This window comes from Pygoscelis adeliae, unplaced genomic scaffold (assembly GCF_000699105.1).
Source record: "Pygoscelis adeliae isolate BGI_AS28 unplaced genomic scaffold, ASM69910v1 Scaffold181, whole genome shotgun sequence".
Taxonomy (NCBI): Eukaryota; Metazoa; Chordata; class Aves; order Sphenisciformes; family Spheniscidae; genus Pygoscelis; species Pygoscelis adeliae.
Genome location: NW_008824360.1, coordinates 2,321,934 through 2,340,140, shown reverse-complemented (window position 1 = coordinate 2,340,140; position 18,207 = coordinate 2,321,934). Strand labels below are relative to the sequence as shown.

General features: G+C 37.5%; 1 protein-coding gene across 2 annotated transcripts in view; it reads right to left on the bottom strand.

Annotated features, from left to right (window-relative positions):
• FGGY (FGGY carbohydrate kinase domain containing) overlaps positions 1-18,207 on the bottom strand; it is a 134,116-nt gene that overhangs the window by 86,547 nt on the left and 29,362 nt on the right. For both annotated transcript variants that reach the window (XM_009319806.1, XM_009319805.1), the window contains exon 5: positions 4,523-4,638. In XM_009319806.1, coding sequence (XP_009318081.1) covers positions 4,523-4,638 — 116 coding nt within the window. The remainder of the gene's footprint in view (positions 1-4,522; positions 4,639-18,207) is intronic.

Sequence of the window (18,207 nt, the reverse complement as noted above, 5' to 3'; positions counted from 1 at the left end):
AAAATCCAAGTAATTTTAAGAACAAGCTTATCATTTTGTGAACAGGATTGTTGATGATGGTTGTCTACAAAACCCTATCTGCTGATATCACACTCTGCCCATGCAAAGTTATTTTCATTAGCTTATTAATTTCAAGCACTCAAAGTTCAAGGCAAGCACTGAATTTCCATAAAACTTGTGAGATTTAAACAATCCAAATACTTTTCTCAGTTTTGCCTCAGATGTTCATAAAGATCCCATACGTATGAGCTGTGTATTTATTCACTTTTGAGGATGTGGTTGTAAATTCCTAGTCAGGAAAAGCTGGGAAATGGATTTATGAAATCCTTATCATGTTGAAGGGCTATATTTCCAAGTATGACGCTTGCTTTTCAAAAAAAATACTTCGTTAAAATCAGTGTGCTGCTCCATCACAGATGAAAGAAGTTGACAAATGCCCCTTTACAAAAGATAGCATTTTAGTCTTCAACACACGATCTACAAGAACAGTAAAACCTATTCTGCAGTACCTGCAATGCTCTCTCAGACAAAGGCACCATCTTCAACCAAAAAAAGACCTGGCATAAAATATTACCATTCAATAAAAAAATCATTATTTGATCCCTTAAGTAGCCCCTGAAGTAGAGGGCTGTGGTGAAAATTTATCAGGCATTTTCCTCCAAATGGAATATATGCTTCAGTACCCTAAGAGGTCTATAGTACATGAAATTTTAACGGAATTGTTAATGTCTTTCTAGGTTTTATAATACCACAAAGAGATACTCATCATGTGCTTTCACCACAGCAGATAAATGCTAATGCCTGTAGTACACAACACTTTCACAGTGGTTTTGAATACAAGCCATCTTCTACTCTCTTGGTGGCCAAATTAATGGGATCAATAAATTTTGTAGTATCTCCAGATAACACTCTACCTTCACAAATGTGATCAGTAAATTCACAACGTACAGAAGGGACCACAAACAACTTACTATGTGGATTCCCTGAAAGGTTAGTCTGCTCTGAGAAATGTAAAATGTCAAAGGCCTGGGAATTTTCATATGTGAACCCACGCCTTGATGTGGGAAAGGTTTGTAGAAGATCCTAAAGGTCAGATGTGAGGGTCTCCCTTATCAACAAGGTCATATGTTAAGTTAAACTGAAACTAAGAGAAGCCTATTACCTGGAACCACAAGCACCACTCTGATTACAGTAAATATATTTTTAAAGGGCAAGACATTTTAAAAGTGTATTTATCAGAATAAAGAAAAAGGTACTTTAAAGCGTTTTCAGGTAATTTCCATAAATATTTCCAGTATCATGAAAGTTAAAGCTACTTCAAAAAAAGTCTAGTCATAATTATTCATCTATAGTTCCCTCTGATTGGAAACAATAATGATTTCACTAGAGATTAAAAAAAACACATAGCTTTTCTGCCTATTTTAAACTGATAAACTATGTACTTTTGTTACAGTAAGAAAATTTTGCTAATTTTATCTTGTGACATTTTGCTTTGTTTAGAAAGAAATGATTCAGAACCTGCTAATCTTTTAGGAGAGATATGTGAGAAAAATACTATTATCTCTCTTTACAAGGGGAACGTGCAGGCATTAAAATATATCCTTGTATTTGAGCTAAACAAACCTTGAGCAGACATACATAGACTTGGACAAGCTTGAGAACAGAAAAGGAAATACCACTAGAATTACTTCAGACTTGTTAGGTTTTTGGTTTTGTTTTCATTTTAGGAGGAGTTTTTGACCGCGTACAATCTCCCTTCAACCTACTCCTACCTAGGTTATCTGGCAATTTCGAGTTCCTTAATCTGCAAGCCAGCTATGTCTACTGCTTCAAATTCTTTTCTGTCAGCCGTAGCACACTATGATGTGCCTCCTGGAAGCACACACTCTGACTGTTTGTCTATATGAGTTACTTAAACAAATTGCCTTCCTTCTGTATAATGTGCTGAAGTTAACGGCAGCTGAGACTGTTCACTTATGGGACAGCACACTGAAGCAATATTATAAATATAGCTTGAATTGAGTTTGTGCAAGGCGTGATCCTGTGTTCATTGTGCTCAGGGTAGCATTCGTGGGCTCCTGGGAAGAGGTCTATGCAGTGATGGTGCCTTGCTACCAATGCCGACACCTTGGGTGTTGGGAGTCTTGCGCTATACAAGACCATTCCAGCTGCAGTTTGACCAGTGCTGCTCAAGTGACTGAATGGCACTTTCCTGGTAAGTGGATCTACACTGTCCGGATTAATTTAAATTAAGTAAAGGAAAGCTGAGCTTATTCAGAGTGCTCTTCCCAAGTCCAACAACAGTGAACACTCATTAAAACAAGCAAACCCCCCAAACTTCCACTGGAACAATGTTACCATTCCTATTTTCCTGTGTACGGGGACACTGATAAGATTAGGAGTGGCAGAAAGCAAAGCACTTCCACAGCACACAACACAGACCTCAGCATTGTGAAGTAGCTTCTGTGTGGGGAGTGAGTTGCTTAGTTTTGGTGTCTTTTTGTCTCCTTCTGAAGCTAAACCCTTCCAAGAGATTCCAACAGGCCCAGTTTAGAAGATAAACTCAAAGGAATAAAGGAGCAGTTGCTATCTGGTTTCCACAGTCAGGCAGAGAGCTCCTTACTCCCTCTTCATAGACACATGAATTAAGGTCACTGTCCTGCTTTTTTGTGATTTTATCACACAGCTAAATATAATGAATGTAAACCTTCCTTTTTAAAAAAGGCAAGGTTAGACAAATGGTCATGGAAATAAGCATATATTCTACCTAAGGCCAGGTTTCAGCATTATTATGCAAAACAAAAAGTGTCGTATTACTTTGGATACACCTAAGGTAATCAGCCCAAGAATCTGAAAATCAAAGGATTTCTCAGGGTGAGTAAAAGTATGTACTTTTCGGAAGCTTCAAGTTCTAGCCTACAGTTTGGTGCAGTTCTGGAGGTCAGATTCTGCTTCTCCAATTCCAGCTGAGATGCACCCAGGTATTCTATGGTTTGTTTCTTGAAAATCAACGCGATTGCCCAGGGAACTAGACACTTTCCCCATTAACTCAGGAAAACATTTTTCTCTTTCAAGAAACGCCTATCAACAGAAGTTAATTTACTGATCTATTTTGTAAACATTGTGTTTTAACAAAAATGTAAGCCTGATATTGGAAATTAATGATTTTTATCCTGCTAAATGTTAAGCCATATATAGATTAGTTTTATGAGGCTTCCATCACAACAAAAGGCCCTTTTTATTAATGGCTACTTTATCATTTAAAACATGTATGTTTAGTTACTTAAAATGGCAAATTGCTTTGCACTGTCCTTGAAGTGCATTGCATAAATATTGTATTAAAGCCTCAGCTTACACTTCATAAATAATTTATTTTAAAAATACTCTTCCATGAGACCACCAGCTGCCGCGATGTTCAATTTTCTGGTAAAAACATGTCTTTATTGCAAGTCTTATTTTAACTTGTTGAAGATTTGCTAAAAGCCACATGTGATAGATGTTTTCAGAATTGTATTCAAACTAAAACCTCAGGAAGCTAAAAGCCTAATACTCTGTAGGTTTTATATCTTTGCATAAGCAGTTTCAGTTGCAGGGGGAAAAGTCTATTCAAGGAAGCTTTCAAGTACAATTATCTGATAACCTAAAAATGACTTATAGTATATTTTGTGATGATCAGAAAAGCTTATAGATTTCATTACATTTTCCTACACCATTTCCATTTCATGTTGCTGCATTTAAACTGCTGTACAAACTTGTTCAAAGTGCTAGACATAAAAAAAAAATCAAAGGAAATTTCAGATAATTAACTTTGATGAATGAGCATATTTTAATTCATGTCTGGTAATATTCTTGTTAATGACATGTCTGCTTAGGACATCCATTAAAAGTCCATTAACTTAACAGGGAAAGTCTAATAAAGTTATCCTGGAAATTTTCTGGTATATTAACATTATGGACTTTTAATGAATATCTGCTGTAGGAATTGCTATTAGCAAGGCTAACATTCTAATTAAACTTAGGCTCTACGAGAGTGGAAAAAAACAGTATGAAGATAATAACAAGCAGAAGTAGCACTTTTTTTGAAAATTACTATAAGGGAGATTGGTACCGGTCGCAAAACATGCTGTCAGTGACAGCTATGAATTATTACGTTGTGGCTTTTTTTCATAGCCTGCCATCCAATATGTCCCTATCAGGTGCTTCCTTCATGTAATCAGTTGCTGAGGCTCCCATTTACGTCTCTATTGTTGAAACTGAGCAGTACTGAAAAGCTAGCTAGGCCTTTCAGAAGGGTAGAAGATATAAAATTTAAACACAGTTTTTCATGACAATGCCAAGTAAAAAGTGTACTGAGGAAAGCTGTTACCTATGGGCATCCAGCCTTGTTATCAACCCATTTGAAGCTTCATCAAGTCCTGCTACATTTCTGCTGACATTCACAATATTACAGCAAAAGATCTATTTATATGCATATATCTTTTTCATATGTATATGTATAAAACAGAACAACCCCCTGATATACCTATTTTTTCATACTTATCCTTCACCAAATCTTCCAAACCGATCATTTTCCAGAAACTGTCATCCCAACCTCCATCTGAAGTGTATGTCCACTTGCACACTACTGTACAGAGGGACCTAGAAAAGAGACAATATATGCACGGAATCAGGAAAATGAATACATTTGGTTTTAAACTTGTGACTAGAAAGAAGTTTGTCCAAAATGATCTCTTCATTCAGTGGTCAAAAATTCCAAGCATAATGCTAACATTAAAAAAAAAACCAACTGGTTACTGTTTGGAGTGCACGTCTTGAGATACCTTAAAAGGCCCTTATGTTTAAGATTCTTTTCTGCTGAAACAATTCCTGGTCTCACCACTTCATTGCATAAATCAGTCAAATAACAGGCCATGCATATACCTAGAACACAGCATAGCATGAACATAACAGCTCTTTAGCAATCAGCTCAGAGAAAAAATCCTGCTTCTCCAGGCTGTACCTAAAGAGCAATGTTTTGCACACAGTATGTCCTTAGAAAAACTTTCTCTTACTTATGTTCAAGCTCAATTACAATTTACAGGAGATTATATATGCACCAATAATTAGGTTAAATGGCACTGCTTCAATACCTGCAGGTACAAAATGCCTTTACCAGGTGAATGTGTACAGGCAAAATCGCATCCAACTACCAGAGCTTCTGCATAGCATGTGTTCAAGTACCACTACCATTAGGTCTGTATTTCAGTAGCAGCTGATGACAATTCAGTGACACGCTGAAACAGCATTAGCCATGATGCAACTGAGGGCAATATTAAGTTCTTGTTTCAAGCCTCATTCCTGATAAGCTGATGCTGAACTTCGCTGTGACAGTACAGCATCACGGGGCAGACTACAGGAGCAGAATATAAACAAAAGACAAGAGCACTTGCAGAAATGTCTATTATAGCAAAGAGAATGTTTTTCTCCTCAAATGATCCATATCTCTATTCCTCTAATTCTCCCCAAAATGCAAATAATGCTCCTGAAGATTTAGTGTTCAACAGGCTGTTGTCTGTCTGAGGACTAAGAACCAATCTCAGAAGATTAGTATTTAATTCTGCTTGAAAGTCAATAAACTAAAAGGTATTAAAAATGCTACATACCACTGAAAATTTGGTGGTACAAGCTACCTGTAGTCTTGGGAATACTACTGTACCATGAAGTGCAAGACATCTTGGATGCATCTCAGGGAAACACAATATCATAACTGTTCTCAAAGAGAAACCCCTTTCAGAGCTGGATTTTCTTTGATGTCTTAGAAGACAGCTTATTTGTGACTCATTTTTGGCCAAGGTGTGCTTTCACAGACATATTCTTTTTATTAGGATGTTACAATTTGAACATGTATCTTCAAAGCAAACTGAATTTTACTGAAGCATTTGACTTATTCTTGCAGTTTTGCATAAGTAAACTCCAAACAAAATTCCTCTCTACAAAAAATATTTTTTGAGTTAAAGTAAACCCTCCCTTTCATCCAAGTGAACTAACTAGGGACCTAATTAAGGAGAATTAAACTAAAAGTCTTATTATTGTATTACATATTGTTACTTATATTACCATAATGCCTAGGAAAACCAGCTCTGGACAATGACCCCACCGTCTACAGCAAAAGTACAATTACTGAACAAAGAAGGAAGACTGCTGCCTTCAGGAAACTTAAAAGGAAGACAGCAACATAGCTCAAAGTCAGATACAGTGAGGTGTCCCAAAGAATGTCACGCATATCAGCGCCTACAACCCATACCTATAAAACACAATCAAACCCAACTAGATGCTCAAAACACTAAGTATTCAGTCATAGGGAGAGAGACAAAACTTCACATAAAATACTTGTGCTAGTACAGATCCCATTGCACTTTTCCTATCTAGGCAAAGTAGGGCTTCTTATTTTACAGTTGTCGCAAAAAGCATGCAGTAAAGGATCTGGTCTTTTTGAAGAGGAGGCCACTAAAGGCATGGATTCTGCTACTTTCAAGCTTGACAAACATCCTTGTCATAGTTTCCCATTCATTTATACAGAAATACCCCACAAACAAAGCAACAGTGAGTGCCTCTCCTCCATTAAAACATAGTAACATAAACCAGCAAATAAATCAGCAAACAAACAGAAAAAGAAAAGCTGTTTTCATTTACTATCTACAAATCAAAGGTAAGGCTTCTAGACACTGATACTGTACACACAATAAAGCCAAATAAGAACAGGAAGAGCCTTTCCACACATCTGGAAAACTACCTGGAACTCGGATTCACCATGGTTTGGGGGTTTACAATGAGAACAAAAGATGTACAAGTGAGGGCAGGATTCTCACAGGGTGACACAGCTAAAGGCACTGTTCTCAATGTACATCCTCTTATGTGACACTGAGCAGAAGATCAGGTGATTATACGGATTCCCCGTACTCCCGTTTTCTCCAGGACAGAAATGTGTATTTTAAATGCATCATGTTTCATTTCATTCTGTTCTTTTGGAGTGACCATGTTTTTACAACCAGACTGGTGATGTTCATTCACAATCCCGCTGTTTATAAAGGTGCATTGTTTGCTCTTTGCAACAAAAGAATTTATTAACATTACACATTTTGGGAGGGAAAAAAAAAATAGAGATAACTATTTATATCCTTATAAATACTGCGGAGATTATTTCAGGGTTACTCTTCAAACAATTTTGAACACACACTTCCCACCCCCCCCCCCCTTTTTTTTTTTTAACAGTTTAAGAATAGATCAGACAATTACAATTCAGTGTCTGGTTTGAAAACAGAAAAGCACATGACCTGTAACTACAGCAATGACAATGTTGATATAAGAAATATAAGAAATTCCAATTTCCAAGGATTTAAAAGCCAGGCACAGAAATCTAATTAGGACCTTTGACAAAAACTGGGTGAATAAATAAATTCTAGGCTGAAAAAAATACTGAGGAAAAAAAACATTTTCCCCAAATCAGCTCAAACCTCTCATTAAAAGGAAAAACAAAAACAGAGTATTTGAAATAAAGGTCATTTCATCACTTTAGGAAAAATTTTGATGTAAAGAGTGAAACAATAATGCATCAAGTTTTCCCAAATAACAAATCGTAACAAATTATCATCAGACGCGAACATGTATTTTTCTGATTAGATCAATGCTATGAACTATTGCCATACCCTAAAAATGCTCTAAGGCTAAGAGTTAAATGTCATGGCTCCCCACTTTTGAAGATCACAAAGCAACTCCCCCTGAGTCTCCATGCTTATCCAAAGAGAAACCGGAGCAGCCTTGCTGGACTCCAAAGAGCATGTTTTAAACAGAGGCCAATTCTTCCATACAGCTCACTCTGAGCAACACCACATTACATATACAGGCCCACTGAAACAGTGTGAACAGGGACAGACCGGCCCTTGCCAATCCACTGAATTCCATCATATCAATGCTCTCTTACTGGATATGGCTGGACTGAACATACTCTAGTATGAAATGGCAATGGGGCTGTGAGCATTTTCAGCCTACTTGTGTAGATTTATAAATGTAAAGTGCTTACAGAAGAAGGATAAATAGATGATTTCTGGTTGAATTTTTAATACAATATAGAAAACGTGAACTGGGAAGGACAACTCTTCCCAAATGAATTAACTGGCAGATCTAGAAGTGGAAGGTTCTGATATGAAGACCAACCTCAAATCTGAGCTAAAACACTAACCCATTATGTTGGTGGGTTTTATTTTCATAGCCACAAGAACCTCAAAATGCTTGTTGTAAACACAGTCTGAGCATTTACAGTCCTCTGGGATTTAAGCTCCTTGTTCCACCCTTGCCGCTACTCAATTGCCATGTAAAAAGTACATGTTTAATTGAACAATATAGCTTTATACAAATCCTTAGTATCTAAGAGAAAGTAGTATACTGCAGAAAGGCATTCTGGTCTCTTAGATAATGGTTCAAGAAAAAAGGATTTCTTTGAGATGCCCATAATGACAGATTAACTTCACTACATGGTTCAAAAGAACCTGGATGCGTTGAACTCAAATCCCTGCCGCTTACCTGATGAGGTGCTCTAATAATTACACACAGCTGCTCAATTTGTATATCCTAGGGAGCTGTAGGCACATGTAGAGAGCGGTTTGTTCATGGTTTTTCACCTTTGAATACCAATGGCATAGATATATACTAGCTTTATGGGCAATCGCTCAGAAATTCTCCTCCAGAGTATCACCCTGAGAAAGTGATAGCATGACTTGTAACTTGGAAAAATTGTCTCCAGAAAGACATGGTAAAGAGGAAGCCGAGGAACCAAATCATTACACCTACAAAGCAAGCCTCAACTATTAGAAACCTTTGTATTTCACAGTAACTCCTAAATTTTATGAGATGAAGGGCGGACATTAAACAGAAACAGTACTGATATTCACTGTGGTATATTCCTTTTTTCCTATTTGGCAGTATTGCCTCAGTTATTTGGCCATAAACACCAGACTTGCACTAGCTGAAGCTGGATGAATCAGATGGATAGAAGCAAATGTTCTCCTTACTTCACTACCAGGATCAACTGGGTTCAAAGGTGCTGAGTTAATAGGCAATCATCTAGGCAACTGTCCTCTCCCGACTGCCTAATCTAATGCAGGACTTGAGAAGACATGGTGTGGAACCCCTCCGTAGCACAGGCCATATGTAGCTAGGCTGAAATACCATGAATTTGAAGACTGTTTTCCTCAAGCATAATCCCAATACAATGAAATGAAAGATTTCCTTTCTCTGTTCAGAACAAAAAGTTTTGCTTAGAATGCTCCTACTGAAAAAAACAACCCTCTTGCATGGAAAACTTTTATTTTATTTAAACCAGATTTTCAACAGGAATGTGATTATGTTTAGAGTTTCTTACAAATTCTAGTCTACAAAAAACTATAGGATCCTACTTGCATCCAACAGCCTCAAGAAAAAAAAATCCCTGCCACATTCATTACAAAGTAGATTTGGCTCAGCACAGCATATTACACAATCCTTTCTATTACTGTCTAGCTCTGAGTTTTTACACATCTCTTGCTGAGGACTGGCTGTGGATGTGCTGAAGTCCTGTATGACCAGAATCTCAGCATTCTGAAAAACCCACCAGCAGTATGTCCTCATAAGAAAACCATGAAGTTCAGGGAGCCTGTAGTGATTGAACACACACTGATAATTCCCCAAATGCTGTCTGGAAGCAACTATTTGCCCCTGCTAACCTTCAAAAGGATCCAGGGCAACTAGACTCATGGCCAAAGCAACTCAAGTGCTCGAAGTTAGTTGATATGTGGCTCTTCCCACATTGTCTACCCATTCTGAGTATTATCTCTCACTCTGTTGTACTTCTTGGAGAGATGGAAATCAGATACATTCATTAAAAAATGGGAAATACTGTATGGTCTTAGTTATCTGCATAAAAATTTATCTAAAAGATAAAGGTCACAAAAAACTTCTCCACGCCTACTTAAGAGTTACCACAGCTTTATGCTTTGGTCTGTTCTTTGCTGACACCATCTCCCACACTCCAGAAGGGATAAAGCAAGCAAGGACATGACTCTCAACTCTGCAGAGATTCTGCCCTGTCTGGGAGAATACTTGCTATCTTTGACAACTAAGCATAGTTTGGGGCATATTCTATAACTGCAGTAGTCTTCTGGAAGTCATCCTAATTTTGAGTAAAAGTCTTATTAATAAGGATACTTATTAAAAGAAACAGTTTTTCCCTGAAAAGTGACCCTATAAGGTATTTATACACGATCTTCCCTTCAAGAGGGTTGGTACAATACTAGTTAGCCTGGAATATGAGTCAGCTACCAGCTTTAAAGGCAGAGTACCCTGTCTTGACCATCCTGAAGTGAATGGAAGCTTTGCCCTTGATTCAATGAAAAATGTCCTTGCAACCTGGCTGTCATACTGAGAGTGACTTGGTAGTGATGAACTAAAACTAACTGCACCTGCTGAGGACTGTACCAAAGCTAAGTCCTACAGAAGCTAGGATAGGGTATAGTTAGGTCCCAAAAGGAACAGCATGCAGCAGGATAAAGTGACTTTCTGTGGTCTGTTGGCCAGATTTATTTAAAGCTACAAAGAATCAAGAACTAAGAAAGCTGTATGATATTCTGAAGGCAAGAAGGAGACCTGAAACAACAGAGCATGACTGTCACAACATCAAACATATTTTTCCTTTTGTTCTGCGTACTTCAAATTTGAAACAGATTTTGAATTCAAATTGAAAACCAGGGCTTATGTTCTGCTTAAGTGAACTTCTCCACATACTGACATCTGGACCAAGCTGTCAATGTCCTCCCAAATTATGGACCCCACAGTCTCAAGGCTTTTTACAAAAATGAGCAATTCACCGCTCTAACACAGTCACAGATCTGACTATGGTTTTTGCAAAAATGTTCCAGACAAAAAATTAAGACACAGCACACTTACTCTCAGCATCCGAGCTTAATATTAAACAGAACTGGGCATCGGTACTGCAAGACCCTGAAATACAGCAGAGGTTACCACAGAGCAATAGGAAACGTAATTATTCTCTGCTCCGTTATAGCTAATGCCATATACATTAATACATGACCTTTGAAATAGAACCAGATTATTAGATCCACATACACCACTGGTATTTATACCTGTCACACCAATGTCTCTGTCTGCCTGGTGTATTTGGCTGCTTTGGGGGAAATGAGAAAAGTAGGCGGCAATTTGTCCTAAGGGAACACTTCTCAGGAAATAGGAGAAAAAATGTGACACCTAGTCATTTAGTTTTGAAATGTATAAAATGCATGAGATGCTGCCCATGTTACACATTTGCTAAAAAGAATCAAAGAGCGGTGGGTTGAGTTCACAGTGGTGTCAGAAGAGCTGCACCTGTTGTCACTCAGTTACTACAGTAGATCTCTCAGGCAGATTAGTTTTAAACCACAGGGCCAAGTAAGTCTGGGTGTGCTCTATTTCACATACGCTGTCTGCATTTTACTCATTTCACCTATTCAACAGCTGTTTAATTGCATGTACACAAACCGAAACATGTCAGGGTCCGTTCCATCCACCCAACCATGCAAATCCCAAGTTCCTAATATTTACAACACAACACTTTTTATTATTATTGCCTTTGACCCAAAGCCTATTAAATTCCTGCCTGCCCAAACCCATTGTCTTAGCACAGCAGTGCAATGTGACTCTTGCCTGAAAAGGGTTTTCTTCTTCTAACAAAACATTAAACATGACAAACAAAAAAGACAGGTGGGGAAGCCTGTTTGGGACAACTAGCAGACACATACCAGTTGCACTCAGAGGCCTCGACTTTCCGTCTCTGCATGTATGAGGACTTAAACCTAGCCAATAAAGGTAGCAAGGAAATTATGGTAATCAGCATTAGCAATTCTACTAGCATCATCCTTTCTGTGCGATGGATAACACTTATATTTGTCATAAATAATAAAAAGTAGTCTAACTGACATTTAGATTTTTTAAAGGAGTTAAATATCACAGCAAAATCAAAGCTTTCTCTCCACTTTGAAATCTTCATTAAAACTGCAAAGAAAAAAGATCTATAATATATGTAAGTATAGATATAAAACTCTAGTCTGAATTTCCTTCCTTCTGCATGATACAATGAAAAGCCAGTATTTGTTAACATTAAGGTCAATGGCAATTTTGTCATATTTCACAGGTGAAATAGGATTAAACTCCAGATCTCAGCCTTCAAGAGTTAATATTCCAAAAATTATTTAGGTATTCCTCTTTTTTTGTTTAGTCTTCATTATTCATTTTAAACATTTTCAGTATTGAATTCACCATGAGGAAAACTGAATCTCAGAAAATAGCTCTTCAGTTTCAAAATATAAAGTTTTAGTAGAAAAGATTTCTTTTTACTACAAGTGTGGAAGTTTGGTAGAAGATACCAATCCACAAAGTCACCAACCCAAAGGACAGTGAACAGCTGGTAACCTATAAGCTGGATACATTGAAACTAATGATACTGCTATTTGCCTATATAATACCTTTCCAAACCCTTTGAAGCCAAACTTTTTTTGTTGCAAAATAATTATATTGAAGTACTACATTTGGCCTAAAGATTTCACAGTTTTTCTTTAAAATCTGTTTTTAAAGTATTTGTTTGAATTTCAAGATACACTATTCCCTCCATTTTTTTCTGAACACTGCTGACTCAGTGAACTAAAAGTCTTGGTCCTAAAAGACTCCTTCACAATCAACAAGACTACATTTTGGTTTAAAAATTTGTGAACTTGTATTCAGCAGCTCTGTTGGCCCCACATCTGGAAAGTCAGAATCCTCGCTGGACTGGTGGCACAGCTTTTATTTAAAAATGTAAAACAGGTCTCCCTTCCTCTACCATAAATCTCCCTGCCAAAGCACAGTCCATGAAAGAGTAACATACTCTTTTAGGTAAGAGGAAGGCTCTTAGGGAACTGCAGCTACATCACAGCCCTTGAGGGACTGGTATCCATCAAATCTCTGACCAACACATATAGGCATTACACCAGTACTTCAAAACTTATTTATCAGACAAGGAAATGCATGGGCCTGTAAGGGGTAATGGGGTTTGTCCAGTTTCCGCTGAGGTGAAATGGAGAGTTTCTCTTTCGAACTTGTGAGGTATTAGATCAGACTTCATCACTGCTCAGGGAAACCTACGCTACAGATCCAAGCACAAAAATGGTCCTTACGCCTCAAAGGGGAGCTGTCCTGGGGCAAGCAAAACAGACAGATAGGGCCACGACTGGTTTTCTCATGCAGTAAGCAGGAGCTCCAACTCTGGCAAAAGTTGCACCACGTAAAAAAAGCACTGGCTAAGCATGTTTCACAAATATTGTCTCCATGCCCACTTGCTGGCCAGCATCATTTCAGTATCATATAAGTTCTCAACAATATCCAGGAAGAAAATACAAGGAAACAATTTCTTTTACCATCATAACATATTTTCCTTGCAGATTATTTCCAGGACCTCAGCAAGAGGAGGCACTTCAAGGCAGACGTATTATCATGGGCTTTTAGGTCTTTTGTCAGGATACAGCATGTAGAAGCAGGGCTCTTGACTCTTCTGAACACATACCACCACACGTGCATGTTGAAGTCCCACTCACAGACCTCAGCAACAATGAGTGAGCAGGAAAGTAAGTCTTTCAATTAGTAAATCAAAAAGTTAAAATTATTTCTGTAAAGAGGAAAAAGGAGTAATTAACTCACACCTCACTGTAGTATTTGGTGTTCATGCTGTAACACTTAGGAGGTTTTTTGCTGGCTTTTTAAATTACAGAATTTTCTAAGAAAATATGTTGCTTACTTAAAGGGATAGATTTTATTGTATGAAAAATACAATTCACATTTGTAATTTTCTACACCCACATCTATAATTAATCTCCTCTGATTACAGCCACTCCCGGACAAAATGCCATGTTATATTTAAACCCTGGGTGCCACTTTGAAAGGAAAAAAAGAACAATAATAGGATCATTTTCAAAGACTACATAGCAGCACAAGGTTTCAAAGCAGCAAAGTGCTTTAAACTCTGGTATCAACCTACTGACCACCCCAACAAGACTTAAGAATGACCTCCAATTACCACCACAATAAGCACAGAAGTCTCTTGAGAAGTATAAAGTGTAGATGTTTCCTGTACTCCAGAAGAGTTACAAGACTGATGTTCTATTATACAGATATACCTCAAACTTAATGACAGACTGTTTGGGAAAACCACTTCTGTGACACTCAGACTCTAAGGATCAACCCACATAAATAAAATGCTGTGTTGGATAAGGTACCTTAAAAAAGTAACCTTTGTACATCTTGTCAGAGATGTGAAAGTATGCATTTGATATATAAGTAATGTAAGAAAATTGGCATGTTTTACTTTTTCATAAATACACACACACATGTATTTATATACATACAGATACTTACTTTGTATTGGGAGAATGTACCTGTCTGTAATTGTTTGCTGTAATCTATTTAAACCTGTCATTTAAAAAATATAAATAAATGCATCAAACACTGCGAATGTCAAAAAAGTCGTACAACAAAAAGTGAATCACACTAAAATGAGATTATGTTTCTTCTACTATTTGTAACAGAGTCCAATTAAAAAAAAAGTGTGTTTCTCTTTAGGAACACACTATCGAAAGACTCGAAGACTTAGACTCTTAAATTCAATATTCCTAGAAGAAGTTATGTCATCAGACTTGAAGGGAAACACCCATCTCAAGTGCAACATATCAAGTCAGATTAATCCCTTGTGTACATCCAATAATTTCAGTGGATTCATACCAGGGATGCATTTAGCTAAACATGTTGAGTTGGACCAGAAAGTAGAAAACAAGAATATTTTATCCACCCACATACGCCTCACCATGTCATGAGGCAAGGGGAAGCAAACAGTCAGCAGACTGCTTGCTTTTTTATTAATTTCATTCTGTATTATATTACAGACACCCAACCAAGATTCAAGCCCATTGTCTTCGGCATTGTTGAAAAACACATAATGAGACACAGTCCTAGACACAAAAATGTATTGTCTAGACAAATCAGACATAGCATGTGGGATTGGAAATATTAATCCATTCCCTTAAAAGATGGCAAACAGAGGCAAGAAATTGAATGACTTGGCCAAGGGTTAAAGAGTAAACCTCAGACCCCTGAATTGAATCTTGAACTCCAGAGACTCAGTCTAGAGACCCAGGCAGAAAGACACCATTCAGATACTACGATGCTGAACATACTAAAAATCTTCCTATGCACAGCTACAGTCTAAATCTTTAAATATGAGAGTAACAAGAAGCATGCATATATAAAATTGAATCTCTTTGTCATTGTAAGTTTTAAAAGCTTAACAATCAGAGGAGAGGTTAAAAAAATCATCCAGAAATGGCAAGGCAAATGAAAAGCAAAACTGGAAATAAAGCCCACGAATCTAGCCGCTCCAGTCCGGCAGCCTGCCCTCTGGACATACCGCCTGCCATTATGCATCAGCAGCAGTGTTTCAGTTCAATTTATTCAGAAAAATATACTCTTTCAAGCTCAGTATTTCAAGCAAACCACTCCGCAATAGGAAGTCAAATATCTATTTCAATTAAGAGTTTGTATTTAAAAAACATCTCTTCTCCTGTTACCTTCTTCAGGCAGTTAAAACTATTACACAATTAAAACTGAAAGTATCGGTATACAGAGCCAGTATACAGCCTTCCTCTGGAAGTCTAAGCTTGAGCAAATTTACCATAGTTCGAGGCTTCACCAAACACTCAATGAAGTTAGTCAAAAGATTAAGCAAAGACTACAAGTAACTGAGAAAAAGGAAGTCAGGTTTCAGGCAAGCTCCCTCACTACCATATGGCTTTTGATAGAGAGAGATTACTCCCTTACAGCAACCTTACCATAACGGCAGCACACCACTACTCACATCCACACATGCATCACCTAACACATCTGTCAGTACCAGTCGGTGCTTCAGCCGCTGGTCCTCATGTGGCCACACGTATCCTCACATCTCTTAGCTGTATTATAATAGACTTTATTATTCCACAGGATTGGCATCAGCAGGCTATAGGAAGATTGCACTTATTAGCTCCATGGCACTTTGTCCTTCTACTTGTGAAAAGTAAACATGGGACAGGCACCACCAACATCCATGTTTAGGGAGCACAATGACTTAGGAAGTATTGTGGACTTTTTTCCAGTGGTTTAGAAAGCGTGGCATGATGCTGAGGGCAATGTCTGGCCAGCAGCCATGTGGACGCTGACACTCTATACACTGACTAGTAAAGCAAATCACATAAGCAATGCTACGCTTCATGATGTGGTTTGTGCTGTTTTCATATAATTGGTTAGAATTAGAGTCGTGAGGGGAAAAAAACACCCTACCTTTACAACCTTAACAGTGATATTTTGAGAGAGAACTATTAGCCCAGAAATCTCTTCCCAAGGTCACTAAAGAGACACATTTTACTAATTCATGAGCAAATAATGTATCTATTCTTAACATCAAAACTGTTGAGAGGCTAATTTAGCACGGTACTTGAACATAGGTGCAAGTATAGTCCTGAAGAAATGTCAGTAGAGTTAATGGGAGTTTTTACCAGCTTAGTCAGACTATGCTGAACTGGAACCTAGGCTGTCATGCACTTGTGGCCAGACAAAGCCTAAATGAAACCAGAACAGAAGCAGGGAAATTGCCAAGAGTACTGCAATAAAAGAAAGTTTTAATAACTACATTTTGATGCAGACTGATCCTATTTCACATGCTAAACTCCAATATTGAGCCCTCCTTCTTTACTCAGGCAAACCTCCTTCAAGTCTTACGCAAGTTAGGATGACAGGATTCGGCTGTCATGTGCACCTGAATCAAAGATGCACGTTAGAGATTCCTACACAGGCAATGAGGTATGTTATTACCTCCCATCACAAGCATCAGTTCAGTCAATGTTGACTCTTAAAATCATAAGTCATTCCTAAATATTAGATGTATTTGGTCAAAATTTACAGTCATTAGTATCAATTTTTAAAAACATTTTTGATGGTTAGATTTTAAGGTAAGACAAATCAAAGGAAAAGTAAGATGGGTCATTTCACATACATCATACGCTGTATTGTATGCTTGTATTTTAATCTTTTAAATGACAGTACCAGTGCGCCTATTTCTAGAGTATATTTAATAATAACAGTAATAAAAATGGTTCGCGTTTACAGTCCTTTGGAATTGTATTCATGTAAAAAAGAGGGTAAATTTTTGAGCAAATCTCAAAAAAGCAAGGAGATCAACAGTATTATTTGGATAGCTGTGTGATTTCACAAACCAAAGAAAACCCCACCAAGTAGAACCACAAGGAGTTCTGAAACAGATAACAGAAGTGAGTAAAAGCATACACAAATTTCCATAAATTAAGAATGAAGAAAACAGATTATTTACATCAGTAGGGAGAGGAATGGGAGATCAATACAGAAAATAAGGAAGGCTAGAGAGCAGATAAATTAGGTGTCATTATTCCTCAGAATATGGCAATACATTCATTGAAACAAAATAAGCAATCATTATGCAACTGAAAAAAGGTATGGGTACTGCTGGGACCTAAACCTTAACAGGAAAAAAAAAAAAAAAAAAAGACTACATTACATGGATATCTAGACTTCTTCCACTCATAATAATAGAGAGAAATAATATAAGGGAAGATAAACCCTCATTAATTGAGCATGATTTAAAAGAACTATCCCCAGAAGGAAGTTAACATGTTGTCAATTCTAGGATTCCTCCCTCCATTTTTTCCTCTGAAACAATTACTGCTGCCATTGTAAAAGAGAAGGGACTGCACAAAATGAACCTCCACCTTGACTTGTTATAACAATCAAACAAATCAACCCATGGGTTCTTGGAAGAGTGGCTAAAAGATGTTACTCTGCTAATTTCAGATGCTTTAGCCTGTTACACAAGGAAGGTGGACATCAATGGTTTTTACATTCATTTAAATCTTAAAAACAACTTCATCTGGGAATGAACATCCGCAGCTCTCTCAGAGACAAAGCTAACCCTCCCAGGTAAGCCAGGTAATGCCCGAGCTTGCCTTACACTAAACACTGTGAAAGGTGACGGTTGAACCAGAAGGGTGGAGTTTACCACTACTCTAAACTCTAATGAACCCTTTCATGCAGTTCTAACACTAAAATATTTCTCTT